The following is a 24,528-nucleotide window of genomic DNA, read 5'->3' on the forward strand; positions in this document are numbered from 1 at the left end:
CTAACTATGTGGTCATTAAAGGGATCCGGTGGAATAGTGATCGCACCAAATTAGTTTAACCTATTTTTTTAAGGAAAATGCTAAAAAGAGAAAAATCCGATGAAAATATAACATTATTTACATTGATTTACGTGTAATTTTGGCATACATCTCTAAATTAATATGGAGTTTCAAATTAGAATACTCCTATATTAAATGTTTATCCTTTAGCCTTTAGAGCTACATAATGCATTATCCCTTTTTTTTTTTTAATTCATTCAAATGAGGAATTTATAATATGGACTAGCCACACTGTCTGACTACTTACAAATGAACAAATAAAGTAACCTTTATAACATTGACTAATATTTTAAAAATTAAACGTTCAATAATTACCTTATCATTAATTCAATAATCATCCACAAAAGAAAAAATAAAAATACACAACACGTTTCCGTATGACAAGGCACCGGTGTGGCTGCTTACAAAAGAACAAAATAATTTTTATACCACATGGTGTTATAAAAATTAATTTTCACATCAAAATCAACTTTCCGTATTTAAAATATCATTTTTGTTATTAATTTTTTCAATATTTTCCTATAAAATATATATCCCGTGCATTTTGTACAGGTAATAAATCATTAAATGATTAAATGTAAAGGAAAAAGAAAAATAACACAAACAAAGCAAAATTAGCACTAAAGCGGTTGAAGCCAACATCTGCCTCAACAAACTCTTCTCTTCTGTGTTGTTAGTTTTGGTAAAAAATGTCGGACCAATACTGGAGGTACAACGATTCAAGGCAACCGCCCGCCGTTTCTTCACTCCCCGCTAAGCGCCCTCGCTCCGATTATGGTACCCTTTCTTTCTGTTCTTTTTTTGTTTTTTCCATTTTCCATTTTTAATTCTAGGGTTTTCTGTATTTACAATTTTTCTTTAAAAAAAAACGAAATTTCCAGTTATCTCACTTCCCTGATTCTTCGAGCTTATTTTTCTTGATGCTTGATAAAGTTGTGTTCTTTATTTTCCTTTTGTTTTATTATTTTGTTATTTTACACGATTTGGTGTTTCTATTAGGTTTTAATTTTTCTCAAATTGATACATATTATTTGGGTATATGCAGTTTTTCTGGCTATGTTTTTAGGATTCTTTGATTTAGTCTTTAAAGAAGTGGTTTTTGTTGTTCAAATTGATTGGTAGTGAATTTAGTTTAGAGCTACATAGAAATTTAATTAAGACTGATAATGTCAACATTGGCTTAAAGTGTCTACATTTGCTGCCAAGTTGTAAAATCTTTGATCGTTGAAGCCGACGAGTTTTCAAGAAAAGATACATAATGGAATGATAAAGTTTTCTTTATACATACAAATTAATAGTTTCCCGATTGAGTGAATTATAGATGATTCTGTAAACGCTACAAAACTTATAATCGTTTCCAGCTTGTAATGGATTCGTTGTATGGCTTATTGAATAAATTGTTTGGGTTGTAAAAAACTTCAGCTATATGCCTTCAACATGCAAGTAAAGGGTTGTTGGATGGCTTGTGACTGGGTGTGGAGGAAATTCAAGAATTCGCGCTAATTTTTCTGTTCAATCATTGCTAACCTGTCATATTTTAAATCCTTAATTGCGATTCAGTATTCATTGAAAATTGAACATAATAAAAAGTTGTGGTCTACTAATAATATGGTCATTGTTAATTTGCTATACAACTTTGTGCTTAATTGTTGAAAGTTGTATACTTCACCTTTATATTTAAAGAATATATAGATTCCTGCTAACTGGTCACTATTTAGCTTTGCATATACTGATTACTTTGGATAAGCGCTCATGTTATGCTACTCCAGTGTTAACACACATGCATGCGTTTTGATAACTTCTTATCCCAACCCCAATTTTTTTTTTTTTTTTTTTTTTTTTTTTTTTTTTTTTTTTTTTTTTTTTTAAGACGGAGACTTGAGGGTGCACCGGTACAAAGAGTGGAAGAGTAGGACCGTGAAGGGGTTTAATGATGGAGAGGGAGACCGAAAATGACTTGGTTGGAAGGAGTGAGGAAGGATTTGAAGTATATGGATTTGCATGAGGGTGAGATATTTGATTGTAATGGATGGATGAGGAAGATTTTTGTCGATGATACACAGAATAATCACTTTTGGTTCATGTAGCCGACCCCATTTATGGGATTAAGGCTTTGATTGATTGATTGATTTCTTTGGTTGATTGCTTTCTTTGGTAATGTATAATGTATAATATGCTGAAACTTTAGCATTTTTGTAGATGTTCCATCTGGACGGGATGTAGCTGGTTATTACTCTCGTGATGATGACAGGCAAGCTCAACGTGCAATTAGAGATACCGAGTCCATAAACCAATCTTATGATCGTTACCTACGTAGCACGGTAATATTTCTGAATCTTACTCCGTATGTGTTTTGGCCTTGATCTGTAATTTGGTCTGTTTTGACATTAACACACATCATATTGTCCAGCAACTTTACCCTGGGGCAGATTCAGGAAGATTATCTGGCTCTGGAATATCTAGTCATGCTGTTGATGATCCTCGACTTGGAAACGATCCTCGACTTGGAAATGATCCTCGAATTGGAAACGATCCTCGCATGTCTGGTGACCCACGTATGTTAAGCGATCCACGTATGGTAACTGATCCACGAATCAGTAGCGACCCTCGAATGACAGGTATTGGAATTATGGACCCTGGGATGTCCGTCAAAGGGCGGGGCTCCAACCTTGGATCTGGAAGGTTGGAGGTTTCCCTTCCACCTGATGCTAGTAGTACTCTCTATGTAGAGGGCTTGCCTGCAAACTGTACGCGCAGGGAAGTGGCTCGTATCCTTTATCATTGCAAAATTTTATTTTTTAAAATAATTAATTACTGCCATTTTCATACTCGCCATTTATTTCCGGTTTTCATTCCCTCCCCTCTCGAAACTTCTTGTTTCCTTCACTTCTTTTGTCAGACATCTTTCGTCCCTTTGTGGGCTACAAGGAGGTCAGGCTTGTGACCAAGGAAGCAAGACATGTATGTCTATTATCTACTTCTCCCTTTTTTTAGCCTTTTTTTCATGGATCTGCAGTTCAGCACTCACCTGTAGTTTTTCTTGTAGTCTGGGGGAGATCCAATTGTGCTGTGTTTTGTTGACTTTTTGAGTCCTGCACATGCTGCAACAGCGTTGGATGCCTTACAAGGTGAGTTTGTTGGGGGTTTTCTTTTTCCCTGTGTAACAACTTTGTACATCAACATACTCTTTTATCTATGTGATCTATTATGTGTTTATTACTTTTCTGAACCTAGTATGGAAATGCAATATATGAGCTTCAAAAGGTCAATGATCATAACTGAGTGCTTTTGCATTTGTTTATTGCGCGACAAATTCTCTCTTCTGGCCTTCTGCTAGTTCTATGGGTGTTTGTGACAGATAAAAATGTTGGAAATGGGCTTAAGAAATCCTTGATGTTTATGAATCTAAGCCTCGTTGTCTATGCACAGTAGTAACATAATACTTGAGTTTACAATTCCCTCACGTTAGTTCTGTTATTTTTTTTATCATTGGAGGCGAGGTTCCTTTTTTTATGTTTTTTTTTTTTTTATAAAAAAAATAAATCCCTGTGATTGAACTACTCAAAAGTCAAAAGAGTTTTTCTGAAGTCAAGATATTAGTCTAAAAAAGTGGAGTATTTGCAAATTGTAGATCCATTTGCATACTTCAAGGAGATTAAAGTCCTTAAACAGAAATGCAACGAGGCTTTTGGGATCTAGGATTTTTCTTAACCTGAATCTACAGTTGTCTAATGGATTGTATGAGCAGATCTGTTTACCTCCCTTGATTGTATATGCTTTAAATGGATAATTTATATGCAAAAAAAAGTGTGGTATAATCTGGTGGGTCCTTAAGGTTGATTTGGAGATTTGAGGTGCGACATCTGGGCAAACAATTTGTGAATTTTTTTGCTTCCATTGACGACATGTTTTGAACCCATACCAAACCCTTGGGACTTTTTTTTTACTTTGTTTTGCGAAGCTAACTTATCTTCATCCAACCATCATAGCCTTAGCATCTGATTTAAAATTTTTTTTTTTTAGAATGGGGATGCAGTTGTAACTGTAACCAACTGAAAAAATTCAGGCTAACTAGATTTTTGAGTGTTCTTTTCACTAATATCCTGCGACGAATCAATCAACTTACGACTCTATAATAATCTTCTGGTTGAAACTTAGGTGTTGTTGTTGTTGTTGTTGTTGTTGTTGTTGTGTGTGTGTGTGTGTGTGTGTGTTTGTCATTTTAATTGTCAAAGAAATGCCTAAGTTTCCTAACTGTATTATCTGTAATTGTGATGATTCTCTGAAGGCATACCGTTTGTGAAAGTATTTATAGAGCAGTACATAATGCTTTGATTCTGTTAGCAAAATATCTTGTCCATCATGGAACTGAAGAAATTCTTTAGCTTGCTAGTAATAGTAGAACACGAAAGCTCTTGAAGGAGGATTTATGCAACTCCTCCTACATAGTTAATTGAACTGTCAAAGGGTCACTGGGTTTGAGAAGTATTTTAAATTCTGAACTTTCTAAGGGACATCTTCGACTCGTTTTTGGACTAATGTGGCCATCTGGGTTTTGAATGGGGTGACCAGCATGAACCTTGAACAATTTGACACACTCTTTTCTTTCCCATGCTAATCTTCTTAAGTTGAAAGAGATTGTTGGGGTGAATAGGGTCAATTTGTCCCTTAGTCTAGCTATCAAGACTTAATTTTATGATCCTCCAATTTTAATTGGCTATATATGTAATTTTGTTTTGGCCTTGAACAAGTACGCTAAGCGGTGGTGCGTTTGTAGTTTGTGATGGCCCCCCAATATACGTGTAAACCTGGGCCATAGTATATTTCGCGGCGTGAGTAAAGTTCGATTTTGCAGGTTATAAGTTCGATGAGAATGACCGTGACACTTCTATTTTAAGGCTGCAATTCGCTCGTTATCCAGGTGCAAGGTCAGGTGGTGGCCATCGCGGCAAGCGTTGAACGGTATGATTTTGCAGGTGACAAAAGTCTTCCATTTGATCAGGCTTAGGCACTATTCGCTCTGTAGGCTATAGCTGAAACTCGAACAATTTTTTGCTGTAAATTACCGAAGGGAGTTTGTATGTAGGAATCCGCTCAAAATGGGAGGTTGGCGTCTGCGATATTGAGGTTGATATGATCACCTTACAATTGAGATCCATGCACCAATTTCATTCTACGGCTTTTTATATAGTACCAACTCGTGGGATTTGGGGGATTGTAGCTAGTTTGGAGCTTGTACCCTTTTATTAGAAAGCTATGAAATGCCAGAGTGCCAGACTGTATTCGCTTTTAGTTTTAGATACTTGGAAACTTGCTAATTATGTATCTGACTGAAATACACCTTCGACATTACCTGGTCTTGAAGTTGGTTTTCCTTGCTTATAGCAATTTCTGCACTGCTAGGGATCAATATCTACACCTGCAATGGTTTGATGAGGAGTGACTCAATGTTACAACCTCTCTTCATCTGTTCAGTTCTTGTGATCACCCAATGTAAAAGCCAGCCAGCTGTGTTTCAATTATATACCTTGTTTATTTCTTTCTTGGCGCTCTTTATTTTTGGTGTTTTGGGTTTGGGCGGTTGATAGACTTGATACTGTTTCTGTACCTATTTCTACTTTATTGCAAGATACTAGCATTTCTTTTCCTTCTTTTTCAGCAGGATGCTTTCTTTTTACTGGGTTTTTGAAAAAAGAAAACGATGTTTCTCAGGCATGACTTTGGATTTACATCATCTGTTATATATTTTTTAAATCGCTGCTGAAATTTCAGATTTTTTAAATTGCTGCTGAAATTTCAGATTTTCATGACCTGTCAACACTTCAAATTCCTCAACAAAAGTCCTATTTCAAAGCTTTTCATATTTGGAGTCGAGAATTCTTATAAATTTATCCTGATAAGAAAAGATTGTGCCTTTTGTTTTCAATAGAATGGGAAGATGAGTAATTATTACTATTTTGCTATTGGAGCTACAAGACTTGGCCAACTGGAACTTTGTTGCCTGCTCCGCTGCTGTTATTTCTTATATCAGCTGTATGCCTGTATGTTCTCAGGAATGTCAATCACAATTTTTTTTTTGACCTAGTATGGAGTATTCCAGTCCCCTATTACCTACACTGTCCATTTTTAAGGCTGTACTTGGGGCGTTGATTACTTCAGCCATGAGCATATGGTGGTATGATTGTATTCACTACATCTCGATCCATCTTGTGGTTGTCTGTCAGCCTCTGGAAAACTCTTTCGCAGTGAATTGTAGTATGTTTCTTGAGGAACTTTGGATGCAATTTCTTCATTTCTTTTGACCAAGGCCTAGTTGGGTTGGAGGAGGCATTCATCCATAAACTGAGTTAAGATCTTTGTTGCTTCTCATATTTAGTAATCACTGATGGTGCAAGTGAATATGAGCTCTTCATTAGGTACTTAGTTTAGAATTTATGTAGATTAGTTCTGAACTTTTGTCATTTGTTAAGTTTAGTTAGTGCGACAGCAAGGCTATTAACCTATTACCATGGTTTATGATTAGTACTTGGAATGTCATAATGTTCGAATTAGTCAGGCGACCTCTGTTTTAGAGATCTCTGTACACTGTGTACACACCAGTGGTTCAGTACATTACAAATCCACCATTTAGTGAGTTGAGCCTTTGGCTTTTTTTTTTTTTTGGAAAGCAACTTCATATACAGGTGCTCCTCTTTATGACTAAGAACGGAATGCAGTCGTGTTGAGTGTCTTTAATAGTGTGACCAGGAGTCTAGGACTTGCATTAAGCTGTATGAGCTTGTGATTTATTTGCCTGATTAGTTTGTTTCAAATTCTGTAATTTCTGAGGATATTTTGCTATAATAGCATTGGTGTCCGCTCAAAGTTTGTGTAGTCAGAACGCAGAAAGTGACTCAAGTGAATACTAGTTTTTGTCAGTTTCTGTTGCATTCTGTTGGACTTGACTCTCTGGACAAGTATCGGGGGTAGTGACCTAAACATAGAGTTGTGGTTAAGCTCACAATAGTTTGCTTCGATGGATATACACCATCTTATGAAATGGGTAGGGAATTCTTTGATCTGATAATTATAATCTAGAATTGTTAGGTTGTGCTGTAAGCAGTTATGGCTCAGCAGGGACATTTGTGCTCTTTCACTCGCCCTTGACTGGTGTGCTACCGCCTTCCGGTATGGCTTTACCTTGCAAAGTTTACTTGTCTCCTTTAAATGTTAGCATATTAAATTGAGCTAAAATAATCGAACTGATGCAGCATTTCTCTAGCTAACCTCTGCTCAACTATTGACATAACAGCTCAAAAGTTTTTTAGTACTGCCTAAAATTCATGGCCTATATGGCTATATGTATTAATTTTTATTTTGAGTATGCAAGGTATCTTGGGGTTTCACATACTCCGCAAAATTTACAGTATCCACAATTCATGTACGCATAAATACTTATTTACTATGCTATTGTAAATGAGCATGTATATCTTCACAAGAGTAATGATATATGATTAGGTTTTCAACTATGTAATGTTTTGTTGTGTTAGGTTAATGGACTGGGAAATGGGTAATTCGTATCATCGTCTCTTTAATTTTCGTAATGTTTTGTTATGTTAGGTTAAGTAACATGGAAATGGGTAATTTGTACCCTCGTCTCATTCATTTTGAGAGTGCAACAACTTAAATCTTTGTGAAAATAGAATAAAAATGGCAATCTATCTAAATTTCGTTTTAATTAAGAACATATATGGAGTTGTAGAAGATGACAGTCTTATATGATACGGAGAGTGCTACCCTTAAGCAGTCTTACGGAACCTTAATCTTCTTGATCAGAGACGAACATGCCATGTATGATTCCAAGCGGATTGGCTGTTTCTTGTTTTTCTTATTCTTGGTATGCTGCTCCGCTTGCCACCCAGTAAGGTATAGGCTAAAAATAGGCGTTTCTTTTACGAACAAGACTGCTCGATATAATTTGTTTATAAATGGGAAAACTTCATCTCTATCACATGTAACAATGCAGGTTACTCCGGTATAAACGTTCAGACAGTTTGCAATTGCTAGATATTGCAAATTTGCAATAGCTTTGTACCATTTGCTGCTCTAATTATTTCTAAAGTTTTTCGTGTTTTTATATACGTACGAAGTATTACTAATCGATGACATATGAATTAAAGCAATTAATCGTATTTGATTGTTACTGTGCCAACCAAGAATTGAATGCCTTCATTAAAGAACAAATTTAAAGTGAAAAACGAATGCCTGACATCGATAACATTTAGAAAATAAAACAAAAATCATGCAGTTTTTTTTTTTTTTTTTGACAAAAAATCATGCAGTTATACATTGCATTATTGTACAAACTTATCAGAATATGATATTGATGGCATTTAATCCAATTAATGCATTCTTCTTTGGACGTATATTGCTAGTAGCCAGCTTGCACTATACAGTAGTTTTTAAGTAAGGATTATAGGGGTTTGGGTTTTTTTTGGATGATATGGGTGTAAAAGGACGGGGAATGGATAAGTACGAGTTAAAGTATTTAAAAATAAAGTACTTCGTATATAATTACATAGAGTTGTATGAACTACGATGTATATACTCCGTATTAAATTATTTTGTACATACGGAGTATGACAACGTTTCACGTGATATGGTGTTATTATATGATTGTTTTTGTTATCAGCTTCTTGTTTATGATCATTAGGGGCTTTAGGATTATGTTTTTAAAAATATATACTACATTCGTTAAATATTATGTGCAACTTTGGAATATTTTATATCTCACAAAATAATACTCCAAACTTGTACATACGGAGTAATATTTAACGGAGGTAGTAGTTGAACTGTCTCTATTTTTTATATGCTCGCATGTTTGCTGTGGATAATGGTATGTAAAAAATTTTGTTCAATCTTTTTTCTTCCATTATACAGAGTAATATTTAACGGAGGTAGTAGTTGAATTGAACCGTCTCTATTGTTATTTGTCTTAATCAAATGATATATTATGTATTCATGTATGAGATTTAATTGATAATTGCTCTAACTCAATGCCTCTAGATACCTAGAGGCCATCATAGTGTACCGTAAATTTGATTTTTTTTAATCTATTACGTAACTTTTAGTCGATGTGCACATGCATGATGTCTTTTTGACATTATACATATCTTTTAGGGTTGTTCTCTTTGTCTTAATTTCAGTTTAGCTCATTTCGGCTTCAATCAGTTCAGTTTAGTTTTAATCAATTCAATTCAGTTCAACTCTTAATTTCCTTCTCTCATAAACAATTCATTTCAGCTCTATTCAGTTCAGTTCAGTTAAAGTGCAATCAGTTCAGTCAAGCTCAGCTCAACTCAGCTCAATTCAGTAACCAGAATAGGGTCTAGTTATACATAACAGAACCCTAATAGAGGGCAAGTCGCAAACTCGCAATAGACAGAATAGTCCAACTTGTTTCCAGTTGAAAGTTGAGGAATGCTCGCATTTCAAAGCACATATGCTCATAAAACGATGCCTATTGACGGTTCACATGGTTAAGAGGCTGGTCACGGATTGCCTTATTGTACTCGTACTCTTGTAGTAGTGGCCATGGGTTACACTTACGCGTACAGTCGTATATTTATTGCAAGCTTTTAGACATCATACTACATTTTCACATTATTCTTTGGCTTTGCCCCAAATTGCCATGTTTTTGTGGTAGACCTTTTCCACCTCCAAACTTTTGACATTTTCACATTATTCTTTTGTAAAAATAATTTCAGATTAGTATAATTAATTTAAGTTTAGCAAAAATAAGAAACAGAGACAAAGCCTTACACAATTTTTTCTAAGGTTCCGCTCTCTTTACCTTACTTTTGTTGAGATTAATTTAATTTTTTTTTTAATAAAATAATTATTTTTTAAAATTAAAACTTTTTTTTTTTATATTTGTTTAAAAATTTATTTATTGTTTTCGTAAATGAATTACTATTTGTAGTGTCCACATTTAATTAAAAAAAAATGTTACAGAACTGTATAATTTTTTTTTATCTGTTATACTAATGAGTGAACCTTGTATAATTTTTTTATCTGTTATACTAATTTTTTTTATTTACAAAAATGACACTGTAGTAATGAGTGAACCTTGTATTCAAAATATTTTATGAATCTTCATAATTGGAGACTTTTTATTTATTTTTTATTTTTTCCTAATTAAAAAAAATCGTGTTAAAGTGTTACAGCCTGTAAATATGAGCTATTTTGCTATTGGTTGGTTAAAGTATTACAGCTATACTATTACTAGTGCAACAATTATGGTAGGAAATCTTCTAAAAATGGTTTAATATATCCATGATTTTTTTCCATCCTACTTCTAACCAAGTAACCATACAATTTTTATGATTTCTTACCTCAACCCTATCCAAAGCCCCATAAATATAATTAACAACAGAAATAAAATAAAATAAAATAAAATAAATCCCATCAAAAAAGATTTTTATTTATTTTTTACAGCTATTATTTAAACATATCTCCAAGAATTTCGTGAGAATTAGGTTGTATTATAAACCTCCAACTACCCACCTCCAATATCCTTCCAATAATTTCTTCAAAAAAAAATATTTTTAATATAACGATAATATTACATACGTAATTTTATCTTGATTCAATTAGTATCGATTTCTGATTCGAAGAATCTCTCGTTAATCCCACCAAAACTAGGAATCTCATCTTTATAATCCGATAAATTAATCAGAATCTTCATTGTTTTTGTGCCGTGCATCAAATATTTTTGTAACTTTGTTACACAAAATTTAGAGTTTACATCCATATTATTTCATAATAATAATATGGGTGGTTTAGGGGAAGAAATTGTTCCAGAATCAATGGATTCAACAATGAAAAAAGGCGATATGGATGAAGAATGTTCAATACCACAAGTTAATTTAACCGTGCCTAAAACAGACGATCCAAACATGCCTGTTTTAACGTTTAGAATGTGGGTTCTTGGTTTAGGTGCATGTATTTTGTTGTCATTTGTTAATCAGTTCATGTGGTATAGACAAAATCCCATGATTATTACGTCGATTTCGGCCCAGATTGCTGTTGTTCCTCTAGGACATCTTATGGCTAAGACAATTACAAAGAGGGTGTTCTTTCAAGGTACTAGGTTGCAGTTTACGTTAAACCCTGGTCCTTTTAATGTTAAAGAACATGTTTTGATCACTATTTTCGCTAATTCCGGTGCCGGAAGTGTTTACGCCACCCATATCTTGAGTGCTGTTAAGCTTTTTTATAAGAGGAAGCTCACCCTTCTTCCTGCTGTTCTTGTTATGCTCACCACTCAGGTTAATAATCTCCTAAGTTTTAGTTCGTGTTATTTTATTTGATTGTTTTTAATTTGCGAGGTTTTTATTTTTTTACTAATCTTAATTAAGGCTCAGATTTTATGCATTTATTTTTAAAATGATATGATCAATACCCTCATTGTAATTTCAAGATTTTTTTATTTTTTTTTATTTTTTTTTATTTTTTTTTATTTTTTTTTTTGTTTATGGTGCAGTTGTTTTATATATACTTTTAACTAGACTTGATTTTCTAACAACAGGAAATAAGATGATTATGTATTAAATACTGAAGTTAGCAAACAATAAAGTGATGTAATTTGATGCAATGTGTAGCTATTGGGTTTTGGATGGGCTGGTCTATTCCGGAAGTATCTCGTCGAGCCAGCAGAGATGTGGTGGCCTAGCAATCTGGTTCAAGTCTCAATATTCAGGTGAAACTTCTGATACTAGCTAGTTTGTAGAATTTGAAAAAGATGTGATTCAGTCGATACAAATGTATTTTCTTCATTGAGGCATCTAATGAATTGTGGGAAATTTTCGATTGTGATTGCAGGGCTCTACATGAGAAGGAAACAAGGGCGAAAGGAGGCATGTCCCGAACACAGGCCTTCCTCATTATTCTATGTTGTGCTGCTGCTTATTGTGTGCTACCCACTTACCTGTTCATTATGACCACTAGTTTTTCTTGGCTCTGTTGGATTGCTCCTAAATCTGTTCTGGTAAATCAGTTGGGTTCGGGAACTCAGGCCCTTGGAATTGGCTCATTTGCTGTAGATTGGACTACGATTTCCTCGTACCTAGGGAGTCCTCTGGCTAGCCCTTGGTTTGCTACTGCCAATGTAGCTGCAGGATTTATTATCATGATGTATGCGATAATACCATTTTGTTATTGGTTTGACGTGCTCAAGGCAAAGAACTTCCCTATATTTTCTCAAAGTCTTTTCATGGTTAATGGAACCAAGTATGATATCAAAAGCATCGTTTCCCCACATTTTACATTGGATAAGGCTGCGTATGCCACAAATGGTCCTCTATATCTTAGCACTTTCTTTGCTGTGACGTATGGCCTTGGGTTTGCCGCACTTTCTGCAACCATTGTCCATGTCCTAATCTTCAATGGAAGGTATATATGATTGAATTATGTTGTACTAACGCTTTTCATTAGTGATTTTAGTACTGTTTTTGGGTTAACTCTTGCTGATCATACAGAGAGATATGGGGACAAGTCAAGGGAGCTTTCGGAGCATCAAAGAAAGTGGACATACACACGAAGTTGATGAAGGTCTATGGACAAGTACCAAATTGGTGGTTTCATGTCCTTTTAGTGCTTAATCTTGCTTTGACCCTGTTTACTTGCGAATACTACAAGGAGTCACTCCAATTGCCATGGTGGGGTGTCTTGCTTGCTTCTGCGCTTGCTTTCTTCTTCACCCTTCCTGTAGGCATCATTCAAGCCACAACAAATCAGGTACATTGACTTGTAAACTCTTTCTTTACCTTCAAAAATGTATGTTAGTTGAGACAATTAATACAAGAGGGGGGGGGTGAATTGTATAGAGTTCCTAATGATTACTTTTTGCGGATAAATAAACAATGCGTATAGGAACTTAATAAAACACACAGATTTTACGAGGAAACCTTCCAGGGCCCAACTGGAAGTAAAACCTCGACCCTACCTTAGGAATTTCAAACACAAATCACTTCACTATAATAGGGTAAACACCAAGTTACAACCTATTAGACACGGACCTTTATTTCACAAGTTCCTCACTGGACTTGCTACTTGATAGGAACCTATCCTACCCAATCTAAGCACCACACTTAGATTCACTCGTACCACCAAAGTACTACACGTACTACCAAAGTACAACTACTCGTACCACCCCAGTACAAAACACACAGCCTCACCTAGAAGCCAACATAAAACTGTATATAATACAAACTATAAATTCAACCAAATAACCCAACCAATACAAATATAAGACACCTAGTATGATAGGTAAGCAATGCACGAAATCCGAAACTAATATGACAAGTTAGAAGCTTGGTAAACTTACTCAATTATAGCACTGTGATTTCTCCACGCATAAACTCACAAAAACCTAAACTCATTTTGCTCTCTACTATTTATACAAGTAACACTCGTATAGAAAGTAGGTTTTCTAAAAGATAAATATGTTAACTTAACTTATCTTCTAAACACGGTTTTAGCAAATCAAGTGGAATAAAATCTTTTCCGAAAATAAGTTTAAAAAGATATTTATTAAGAAGACTTATCTTTTTAACAAACCGACTTTAGAGAAAATAATCTTTTTAGAAAATCTTTTCCTAAAATCTATCTTTTATTATTTTCCATATTTATTTTATTTACCAAGCAAACTTATCACGTTTCTAATAAATTTCGTGCACTAACCTACTTAACATATTAACAATAATTTCTAAGATAAAACCTTAACTATTATTGTTGCGCCGCACTTTGATCAAGTAGATTACTTGGGCTCCAAGCATATCAAGTTCCACCAAAGAACTTAAACTGCTTGTCTTCAAGTTCCTGTTAGGGAACTTAGTTCTTGTTAGAGAACTCTTCCTCTGATTTGTTTAACTTCTTCAATAAAGATCTTCTTCATGTCTTCTTAGTTTATGATGGTTCATCAATCTCCAAGATCAATCTTCACCTAGACTAATCACACACTAGAGAATCTTTATTAGTTGAATTTGCTTTTAGTTTAAGTTCCTCATCATCAAAACCATTATGCTTCAACAATTTCCCCCTTTTTGATGATGCCAAATTTAAGCAAACTCTAAAACAAGTTAAACAAAATAGAAGGTCGTATTTTTGATATTTTTTTATTGAAAAAGAAAATTAAACACTCACAAAACAAAACAGAAATAAGCAAAAACAGACTAAATAAGCAAAAACAGACTAAACAAAACAGACTAAACTACTTCAGCATCATATCAGAGAAATTTCTGATACTTTATTAACTAGAACCCAGAACAACTTTAGCCTCCAAGTTTGCTTATTCTTTTCCCCCTTTTGGCATTATCAAAAAGTCCTGTTTTTCAAGTTATTAAGCATCTAGCCACAGCCCCACAAGCAATTCATCGAGTGTGGGAAACTGAAGGCAGCGCTGCTGAGCTACCTCAAGCAAGTTCTACTTTACTGCATAAGAGTTCAGTACATACATAAACACACAAGTATAAGCAAAGTTCCAACTAGTCATTAAAAACCAAAAGATTTATCATCCAATTGAACAATTTTAGAAAATTTACAATCAAAATTAATTGTTCAAACACTAAAACAGAAATTAAAGTTGTTCATGACTGAGACAGAGAAAATAGGCTAGGCTGAATATAGATCGAAAAGGAATAGGATAGGCTAGGTTTCAAGAAACTCCAGAATTTTCTTGTAGTCCTCCTTTGTCTGTTGTGCAGAAGCTTCTAGATTCTCTTCAAGACTCTTGAGTTTCACCAGGAACTCCTCCTTTTGTTCCTGTAGAGCCTTGTTCAGGTCTTGCTAAATCTTCTTTTGCTCTTGAAGTTCCTTGTCCTGTTTCAGCATCAGCTTCTTGAGTTCCTTTAACTCCTTCCCCTGCTCCTGCACCAGCTTTTTCAGGGTCAGCATCTGAAGTTTTCCAGCTGAATTTTTCACCTGATTCTCAACCCTTTCCATCCTGTCCACCAATTCTGCAACTTGCCCATTGAGGATACTTTCCTCAACATCCAACTCCAGTGGTTGTTCCATGCTTGTTTGAGGAACAGTACTGGCAGAAATCCTTCTGCTCTTCCTTATAGGTTGCTCAGACACCTCTTTTTCCTTTCTTTTCCCTGTCACTTTTTCTTTCTTTTTCTCTCCCTTCTCTATTTTTTGAATTTTTCCTTTCACTACCTCCAAACTCAGTCCAGCTAGAGTTTCCTCATTGATCACATTTTCTGGCTTCTCATCCAGAGCCCCATATTTACCTTTCAGAACCACTCCAGCATTTTCAAACACAATGGACAAAATAGCTCCATATCCTACTTTTGTCCTACTTGGAACACAGTGTGCTAGATGCTGGTACATTAAAGAAGGAAAATTAACCTTAATTTTCTTAGAAATACAGAAAATCACAGCCATATCCATCGGACATGCTTCCCCTTTCTTAGCAGTTCTAGGCAGAATGGTTTTCTTAACAAGGTTAAACAACAATTTGTTCATGGGACTCAGATCATTGTGACTCATGACCTTCTTCCCCCTTTGACCACCTAGGGCTTCAACAATGTCACCTGTCAAGTAGTTCCCTACCTTGAAGATAACTTTTCCCTTGATGTAAGTTTCATACCCCTCAGTACGTGTTTTCAAAATTTTACCTAGGGTTTCAATATTTAATTCGATTTTGACACCATCAACTACACTAGAAATTACCCCTAATTTTGCTTGAAAATTTTGACAGAATTCTGTCATAGCAAGAATTCTGTCATAGCAACAGGATACAGATAGTTTGCAGAGACTCTTGACAGCAAGAATTCCCAGCCTTGAAACTTAATCAAATCAAGAAATTCTAAAAATCTTGCTTTCCTACACCAAACTAAATCAATGCGATGTCCTACAACATACCTCCCTGCCTGTGATTCAAGTTCCGCTTGATCAGTTACCTCCTCTTCTTCATCTTCCTTTTCAGATTCTTCCTTTTCTGAATTGTTCTGATCTTCTTTATCTTCTTCTCCCTCATTCATCTCTTCTTCTTCTTCGTCCTCCTCTTTTGTCTCTTCTGGAGACTTCTTTATCTTCTTCTCCCTCATTCATCTCTTTTTCCTTGAGCAAACTCGTCAACTTCTTCGATTTGCTCTTCAAGAGACTTCTCACTTTGTTTCTTCTCTTTCCACTCTTTTAGCCGTTGAAGAATACTTGAGACAGAAGATTCTCCTTGATCACTCTTACTGTCTACTTCTTTGGGTTTCGGAGAAGGGTTTTTAGGGTTTTCAGGAGTTTTGTTTGAGGTTGAAGATGATTTGTAATTCACCATGGCTAAAGGAGATGTTTCTTCTTGAATGGTGTTTTCGGAGTGTTTTCTGAGAGTTTTCTGATGAGACAATTTCAGCAATGATCACCATTGTTGTTTTAGGGAAGGTTTTAAAGTTCAAGAGGGTTTTTACTGAGAAGGGGTTAATTGATTTGACAGTGAGGTGAAAGAGGTGGGTGAAATCAGCCTTTTATAATTAATGAATCGGTGTGAAGGATTTTAAGAGATTTCACTGTTCAGTCATTAATTGAACAAATTCAATTAATTTTTTCAATTTTGAAATTACTAGATGAATTTTCCCAAAAAAAAAAAATTTCTTTTCAAATTCATTTAATTTAAAAGAAAGTTTCTATAAATACACAATTGTAACACGCTTTTTACATATGTGCAATGTATATATTTAATAACTTACACAGTTAAGCAATTTAATGAACTTACCTTTGGTAGTTAACAACGGTGACACTTCAGCTATGCTTAGCACACCAAAATTGTGTTAAATGCTCTTTTCGCTCTATTTCCATTATTTTTGACTTTGCCATATCTAGGAACTTCAGAAGCAATCAATTCAGCTTGATCATTCCAAGTTTCAGTCTCAATTTCTCAAATCTTTCTCTGTTCAAGGGTTTGGTCAAAATATTTGCAAGTTGATATTCCGTATTACAAAATTCCAATTTAATATTCCCTTGCTCCACATTATCTTTTAGAAATTGATGCCTAATGTGGATGTGTTTTACCTTAGAGTGCTGAACTAGATCTTTAGAAATACATATAACACTTATTTTATCACAGTAGATAGGTACACATTCAAAAATAAGACTAAAGTCTCTAACCTGTTGCTTTATCCAGAGTACTTGTGAACAGCATGCTACTGCTGCCACGTATTCAGCTTCGGCTGTAGATAATGCAACTGTGTTTTGCTTCTTGGAACCCCAAGAAACTAAACAAGGTCCTAAAACTTGTACCATATCTGAAGTGCTTTTTCTATTCACCAAATCGCCTGCATAGTCAGCATCAGTAAAGCCATGTAAATCAAATGAGTCACTTCTAGGATAGAAGAGACACAAGTCATCAGTTCCTTTCAAGTATCTAAGGATTCTCTTTACTGCTTTCAGGGTGAGACTCCTTTGGATTTGCGGATTTGCTTGGAACCTGGCACACAAACCTACACTGAAAGATACTAGCTGTTAAGTAAAGTAAAGATCCTATCATACCTCTGTACATAGGTTGATCAACACAAGTTCCAGATGGATCATCATCCAATCTGGTTGCAATACCCATTGGAGTATCATTTATCTTAACATTTTCAAGTTTGTATTTCTTGATCAGTTCCTTTGACATACTTTTGTTGATGGATCATGATTCCTTTCTCAGATTGCTTTATTTGCAGTCCGAGGAAGAAGTTTAATTCTCCCATCATGCTCATTTCAAATTCTCCACTCATAAGGTCAACAAAATACTTGCACAAAGATTTATTAGTTGCACCAAACAAAATGTCATCAACTTAAATTTGTATAACTAATATGTCAGTTTCATTTTATTTTAAAAACAAGGTTTTATCTATTTTGCCACGTTTAAAATCATTTTGTAATAGGAACTTTGACAACCTTTCATACCATGCTCTAGGAGCTTGCTTTAGCCCATAGAGAGCTTTGTCAAGCTTGTAGACATGGTTTGGGAACTCTGGATTTTCAAATCCAGGAGGTTGTTCCACATAGACTTCTTCGTTCAGAAAACCATTTAAAAATGCACATTTTACATCCATCTGGAACAACGTGAATCCCATATAAGCAGCAAAAGAAATAAGTAAACGAATAACCTCTAACCTGGCTACTGGAGCAAATGTTTCTTCATAGTCTATTCCTTCTTGTTGATTGAAACCTTGTACAACCAGTCTTGCTTTATTTCTGACAATAATACCATGCTCATCCAGCTTGTTCCTAAACACCCACTTTAAGCCTATTGTCTTCTTATCTTTGGGTCTAGGTTCCAGATGCCATACTTTATTTCTTTCAAACTCATTTAGTTTAGCTTGCATAGCATTAATCCAGTCTGCGTCAGTTAAAGCTTCAACATAATTCTTAGGTTCCATAAAAGAAAGGAATGCATAGAATGCACAGAAGTTTCTAAGCTAAGATCAGGTCTGAGTTCCTTTTGTAATATCACTCATGATTGCATCTACGGGGTGTGACTTCTGATGTTTCCATCGTTTAGGTGTAAAGTCCTTCACTGGATACAATCTTTCCTGATCATTGTTGACTGGTTCTTCTGTAGGAACTTGTTCTTGAGCCTCAGTTGGAACTTCATCGGGATTTACCTCAATCTGATTTTGATTCTGTTCTTGAGAAGGAGTTCCTGTTGCATTCTCCGTTTCTGGTTCTTCATTTGCTTCCTGATTCGTTTGCTCAGCAATTTCAACTTGCTGCTTCTGCAATGATGTTGATTTTTCATCTGGATTTGTCTTGCGGACAAGTCCAATTTCGAAATCATTATCACACTCCTGTACATCATTTAGAGACTGTTCAGTTTCATCAAATATAATATGTACAGATTCCTCAACACACATTGTCCTTTTATTATAGACTCTATATGCTTTACTATTAGAGGCATATCCTAAGAATACAGCCTCATCACTACGTTCATCAAACTTTTCCAAGTTCCTTTTACCATTGTTATGAACAAAACATTTACAACCAAAGGATCTAAATTAAGAAATATTAGGTTTTCTCCCTTTGATCAACTCATAAGGAGTTTTGTTGGTGATGGCTCTAACTGATACTCTGTTAAGAATATAGCATGCTGTATTCACTGCTTCTTCCCAGAAGTTCCTAGGCAAGCCACTTGAGATCTGCATTGTTCTAGCCATGTCTTCAAAGCTTCTGTTCTTGCGTTCCACCACTCCATTTTGTTGAGGGGTCCTTGGGGCAGAGAAGTTGTGATCCATTCCATGCTCAGTGCAAAATTCATCAAATTTTGAATTTTCAAATTCAATACCATGATCTGATCTGAGGTGTATCAATGGATTGTCTGTTCTTCTCTGTTCTTTCTTTACAAAAGCTACAAATTCATCAAACGTTTCATCTTTACTAACAAGAAAGAAAACCCAAGTAAACCTTGAACAGTCATCAACAATAACCATAACATATCTCTTACCACTTCTACTTTGAATTCTCATAGGACCACATAGATCAATATGAACAAGTTCCAAAGGTCTCTTGGCACTTACCATTTTCTTGGACTTAAAAGAAACTCGAGTCTGTTTTCCTTTGACACAAGCATCATACACTTTGTCATACAGGAACTTAATACATGGAAGTCCTTCCACTAATTCCTTATATCTCAATTTATCAAGTAAAGTGAAGCTTGCATGTCCAAATCTCTTGTGCCACAGTAAAGGATCATTCTCAATAACACTAAGACATGTTAAACTGCTATTGGGAACTTCGTTAAGATCAACAACACATATGTTTCCTTTACGAGTTCCTTCTAAGATGATGTTCCCAGTGTCATTGTGAATGATTCTGCACTTATTAGACGTAAAGCTTACGGAGTTACCTTTGTCACAAAATTGTGAAATACTCAACAAGTTGTGTTTGAGACCCTCGACGAAAAATACATTATCAATTGCATGGGAACTTGACCTTCCTACCTTGCCAATAACAACTATATCTCCTGTCATGTTATCACCAAAGGTCACAGTTCCCCCATAGTAGGCATCCAGTGAGAGAAATCTAGATTTGTCTCCAGTCATGTGCTTAGAACAACCACTGTCGAGGTACCAAGTGTTGTTCCCCCTCACTAGAACCTGCATGAGAAATCAAACATTAGGTTCAGGAACCCAGGTTTCCTTGGGTTCCTGTGTAACAACAGTAGGTTTATTCTTTTCAATCCAAATCTGTTCTACATGTTTTTCATTTTTCTGTGTACTCTTTTCTTTCTTAGGACACTTAACCTGTTTGTGTCCAGTATTTCCACAGAAATAACAAACTATACTACTGGGCAGGTCAACATACTTCTTTTCCTTTTGGAACTTCTTTTTGAAACCCAAACCTTCTGTTCTTTTGGTTTGAGCCTTGGTGATCCAATCTGGAACTCTGTAATCTATAGGTTGTTTGCCTTTCCTAGCTTTCTCAAGTTCCCCCTCTAGTCTTGCCTTATCCGCTTTTATATCTTCCAAATCAGATTTTAGTTTTTCAAAATTCATATATTGAGTAAGTGGAGGAACTTCAGAATCAGGAGCATTAAGACAGAGTTTCATCAAGGATAATTCCACATTTAACATTATGTTATCATGTTTCAACCTGTCTATAGTTTCTTTTAAATGATTATTATCATTGAACAGACTAAAGAATCTATATTGAATATCAAATTTCAAATTATCAACCCACTCACTGTTTTCTTTAAAAGTAACCAAAGCTTCATCACTTTTCTATTTAGCTTTATGCAATTCTTTCAGTTCTTCTTGAATATCTAAAACAGCTAATATTAAGTTTTCTTTAGAGAAATGCCTAAGTTCTTTTTGAGAAAACCATACCTCAGATTCCAGCTCCTTCAGCTTTGCCTTTTCATCAATTTTAGCCATCAAACATAGATGGGCAGTTTCCTCTGGTGGTTTTTCTTCTTCTTCCTCTGAATCTGAATCTCCCCAAGCAGCCAACATGGCTTTCTTTACGTTGTCCTTGGTGAAGTAGGGTTTATAGACTCTTGACTCTTTGGATTGCTCCTTGCCCTTTGTCTTTCCTTTCTCACCATCTGGTAATGGACAATCTTTAATGAAGTGATCTTTCGAGCCACACTTGAAACACGTTGTGTTTCTGGAACTTGCATATTTCTTGTTCCTATCAAACTTCTTGTAGTTCATCATCTTTTTGAACTTTCTGACTAGCATTGCCATTTCTTCCTCATCAACTTCTGTTCCACTAAGTCTTGGGCCTTAAGAGCAAGACTCTTGTTTTTGGAACTTTCAGAGTTGGAACTCAGATGTAGTTCATGAGTCATCAATGATCCAGCTAGTTGTTCCATGTTGAACTTTGTGAAGTCCTTAGCTTCTTGCATGACAGTAACCTTTGATCTCCATCGTTCATCTTGTGGTAGGCTCCTCAAGATCTTCCTAGCTACCCTGTTCATCAATAGGAATGTGTCTGCCAAGGGAATTCAGTTCATTAATAATATCATTGAACCTAGTAAACATTTCCTCTATAGTTTCCTTTGATTGCATTTCAAACCTTTCATATCTAGACATCAACAAATCAATCTTAGAACGCTTTACCTCATTTGTACCTTCATGAGTTACTTCTAGTAGATCCCAAATCTGTTTAGCAGACTTGCATCCCATGATACGATTATGTTCATGAGGTCCAAGTCCACAGTGCAAATACTTTATTGCTAAAGCATTCAGTTCAAGTTTCTGATAATCTTCTTTATCATAATCAGAAAGAGGTAGAACTACCTCTTTCTTTTCATTGGTTACGGTTATTTCAAAATCACCAACTTCAATAACACGCCAAACCTGGTAATTTTGCAAGTAACACTCGTATAGAAAGTAGGTTTTCTAAAAGATAAATATGTTAACTTAACTTATCTTCTAAACGCGGTTTTAGCAAATCAAGTGGAATAAAATCTTTTCCGAAAATAAGTTTAAAAAGATATTTATTAAGAAGACTTATCTTTTTAACAAACCGACTTTAGAGAAAATAATCTTTTTAGAAAATCTTTTCCTAAAATCTATCTTTTATTATTTTCCATATTTATTTTATTTACCAAGCTAACTTATCACGTTTCTAATACATTTCGTGCACTAACCTACTTAACATATTAACAATAATTTCTAAGATAAAACCTTAACTATTATTGTTGCGCCGCACTTTGATCAGGTAGATTACTTGGGCTCCAAGCATATCAAGTTCCACCAAAGAACTTAAACTGCTTGTCTTCAAGTTCCTGTTAGGGAACTTAGTTCTTGTTAGAGAACTCTTCCTCTGATTTGTTTAACTTCTTCAATAAAGATCTTCTTCATGTCTTCTTAGTTTCAGATGGTTCTTCAATTTCCAAGATCAATCTTCACCTAGACTAATCACACACTAGAGAATCTTTATTAGTTGAGTTTGCTTTTAGTTCAAGTTCCTCATCATCAAAACCATTGTGCTTCAACAATGTAGCATGATCATCGCGACTATTTGCTCTAAAGCCTTAACGTTCTCTGTTGTTCTTTTATCATAACAGCAACCAGGTTTGAATATCATCACGGAATACATTATTGGATACTTGTATCCAGGGAGACCTGTTGCTAATATGTTGTTCAAGGTGTATGGCTACATTAGTATGAGTCAAGCCCTTTTCTTTATTGGGGACTTCAAGCTCGGTCATTACATGAAGATTCCACCTAAAGCTATGTTTATGGCACAGGTTTGTTCCCTTTATTTACCTTAATCCTATGTTAAACTTTCATTTTGTTTAACTCGAGCTAATTGTCAGTTTTTACTACTCTATATTTAAGTACTAAATTTATATATAGTCAAAATGATAAAGCAATAGGTGCTTGTAATGAAAAATTAAACAATTTGGGTAGTAATATTGAGCAGAATAATGAATTCTGGTCCTTGGATTAATGCTAATAGGCGCCTATTATTGTTTCAGATTGTGGGAGGATTAGTATCAGTAGCAGTCTACACCGGAACAGCTTGGTGGATGATGGAGTCAATCCCTCACATCTGTGACCCGTCACAGTTGCCACCTAACAGTCCATGGACCTGCTCCTTTGACAGGACCTTCTTTTCTGCTTCGGTGATCTGGGGGCTGGTGGGTCCTCGCAGGATCTTTGGAGACCTTGGGTACTACTCGCACATGAATTGGTTCTTCCTAGCAGGAGCCTTGGCACCTTGCCTAGTTTGGCTTGCTCTGAAGGCATTCCCCAAGCAAAAGTGGATAGGACTCATTAATATGCCTGTTATTTTGGGTGCGACCATGATGATGCCACCTGCTAGCGCGGTTAACTTCACTAGCTGGATCATTGTTGGCTTCCTTTCAGGGTATGTTGTTTTCAGGTATCGCCCAAAGATGTGGGAACGCTACAATTACATCCTTTCAGGAGGTCTTGATGCAGGAACAGCTTTTATGACGATTCTTCTCTTCTTTAGCTTGCAATATGTTAGCAATATTAGCCTTGACTGGTGGGGGAACCATTCTGATGATATGATATGCCCGTTGGCTCAATGCCCTACGGCTAAAGGGATTGTAGTGGATGGTTGCCCCGTCTTTTAGGCATTCAAGTTATTCTATCTACTTCGTATTTAATTCTTAGATTCTTTCCAAAGATATTGTTGTGCGTTTTTTTTTATTAGATTTTTTTTTTAAAGTGTAAATAGATTTCTCCAAAGGGGGTTAGTGATATGATTTACAAGGCTCCAAGAAGCCAAATGAAGGGAAGTATATGGACTACAGGGAATTATAATTACTAGAACTCTAGAAGTTGGATTTAATGATTATTAATGAAATGTACATGTTTAATTTCATAGAGTTCTTTGGTATTCTAACTTTTATTGGCCATATGTACATTTTCTTCATTACAACTGTCATGTGTTAATATATACGCTTTAACTTGTAATAAAAAAAAAATGAAGTGTGTTTGAATGGTTAAAATAAACAAAAGTAAAAATAAAAGAATAGGTTTGGCCATTTTCTAAAGAAAAGAAAATAATTATTTATTCTATATTGTCATCCCTCATGTCTTCTACTAGACTCCAAGAAGCCAAATGAAGGAGAAAAAAAAATGTCATGTCTTCTACTAGGCAATTTTTTTTTCCTTTATCTTTCATTTTTAACCCCTCACTCTATCTTTCGATTAGAAATACAATTATATATGAGATCTGATAAATTCGTTTTGATGAACAATTTCAATATATCAACTTTTTATAATTTTCTAAATGATTATTAGAAATTTTCTTCCAAAAAAATTACGGAGTAATAATTAGAAATATCAATGGTTATTTGTGCATAAAATATTGAATATTACTTGTAATTTTTTACTGAATATAATTTTCTTTTACCTAAAAAAAGCTTAATTATCCATAAATCCATTTCATCTACCCTCATCCACCAAAAAAAAAAAAAAAAAAAAAAAAAAAACAAAAAAAAACTATATATCCGATTGATTTTGATAA

General features: G+C 35.0%; 2 protein-coding genes across 4 annotated transcripts; both read left to right on the forward strand.

The window, feature by feature from the left end:
* The first annotated feature begins 649 nt into the window (after positions 1–649).
* On the forward strand, positions 650–5,420 carry LOC145631644 (nuclear speckle RNA-binding protein A-like). 3 transcript variants are annotated; one of them, XM_081683767.1, is made up of 7 exons: positions 650–837; positions 2,260–2,381; positions 2,471–2,828; positions 2,960–3,021; positions 3,107–3,188; positions 4,916–5,036; positions 5,147–5,420. In XM_081683767.1, the coding sequence occupies exons 1-6, from the start codon at positions 750–752 to the stop codon at positions 5,017–5,019; spliced, it is 816 nt and encodes a 271-aa protein (XP_081539893.1). In that variant the 5' UTR covers positions 650–749; the 3' UTR covers positions 5,020–5,036; positions 5,147–5,420. The 3 variants fall into 3 exon arrangements, with proteins under 3 accessions (XP_081539893.1, XP_081539894.1, XP_081539892.1); XM_081683768.1 differs by having other exon boundaries at positions 4,916–5,022; XM_081683766.1 differs by having other exon boundaries at positions 4,916–5,420.
* A 5,099-nt stretch (positions 5,421–10,519) lies between these two features.
* Positions 10,520–24,002, forward strand: LOC145631645 (oligopeptide transporter 6-like). Its single transcript, XM_081683769.1, has 6 exons — positions 10,520–11,369; positions 11,703–11,800; positions 11,923–12,492; positions 12,579–12,837; positions 22,592–22,774; positions 23,006–24,002. Exons 1-6 carry the CDS (start codon positions 10,872–10,874, stop codon positions 23,627–23,629), a joined length of 2,232 nt encoding a protein of 743 aa, XP_081539895.1. The 5' UTR covers positions 10,520–10,871; the 3' UTR covers positions 23,630–24,002.
* Positions 24,003–24,528: the final 526 nt, after the last annotated feature.

The sequence above is a fragment of the Chenopodium album genome, chromosome 5 (genome assembly GCF_948465745.1).
Source record: "Chenopodium album chromosome 5, dcCheAlbu1.1, whole genome shotgun sequence".
Classification (NCBI taxonomy): domain Eukaryota; kingdom Viridiplantae; phylum Streptophyta; class Magnoliopsida; order Caryophyllales; family Amaranthaceae; genus Chenopodium; species Chenopodium album.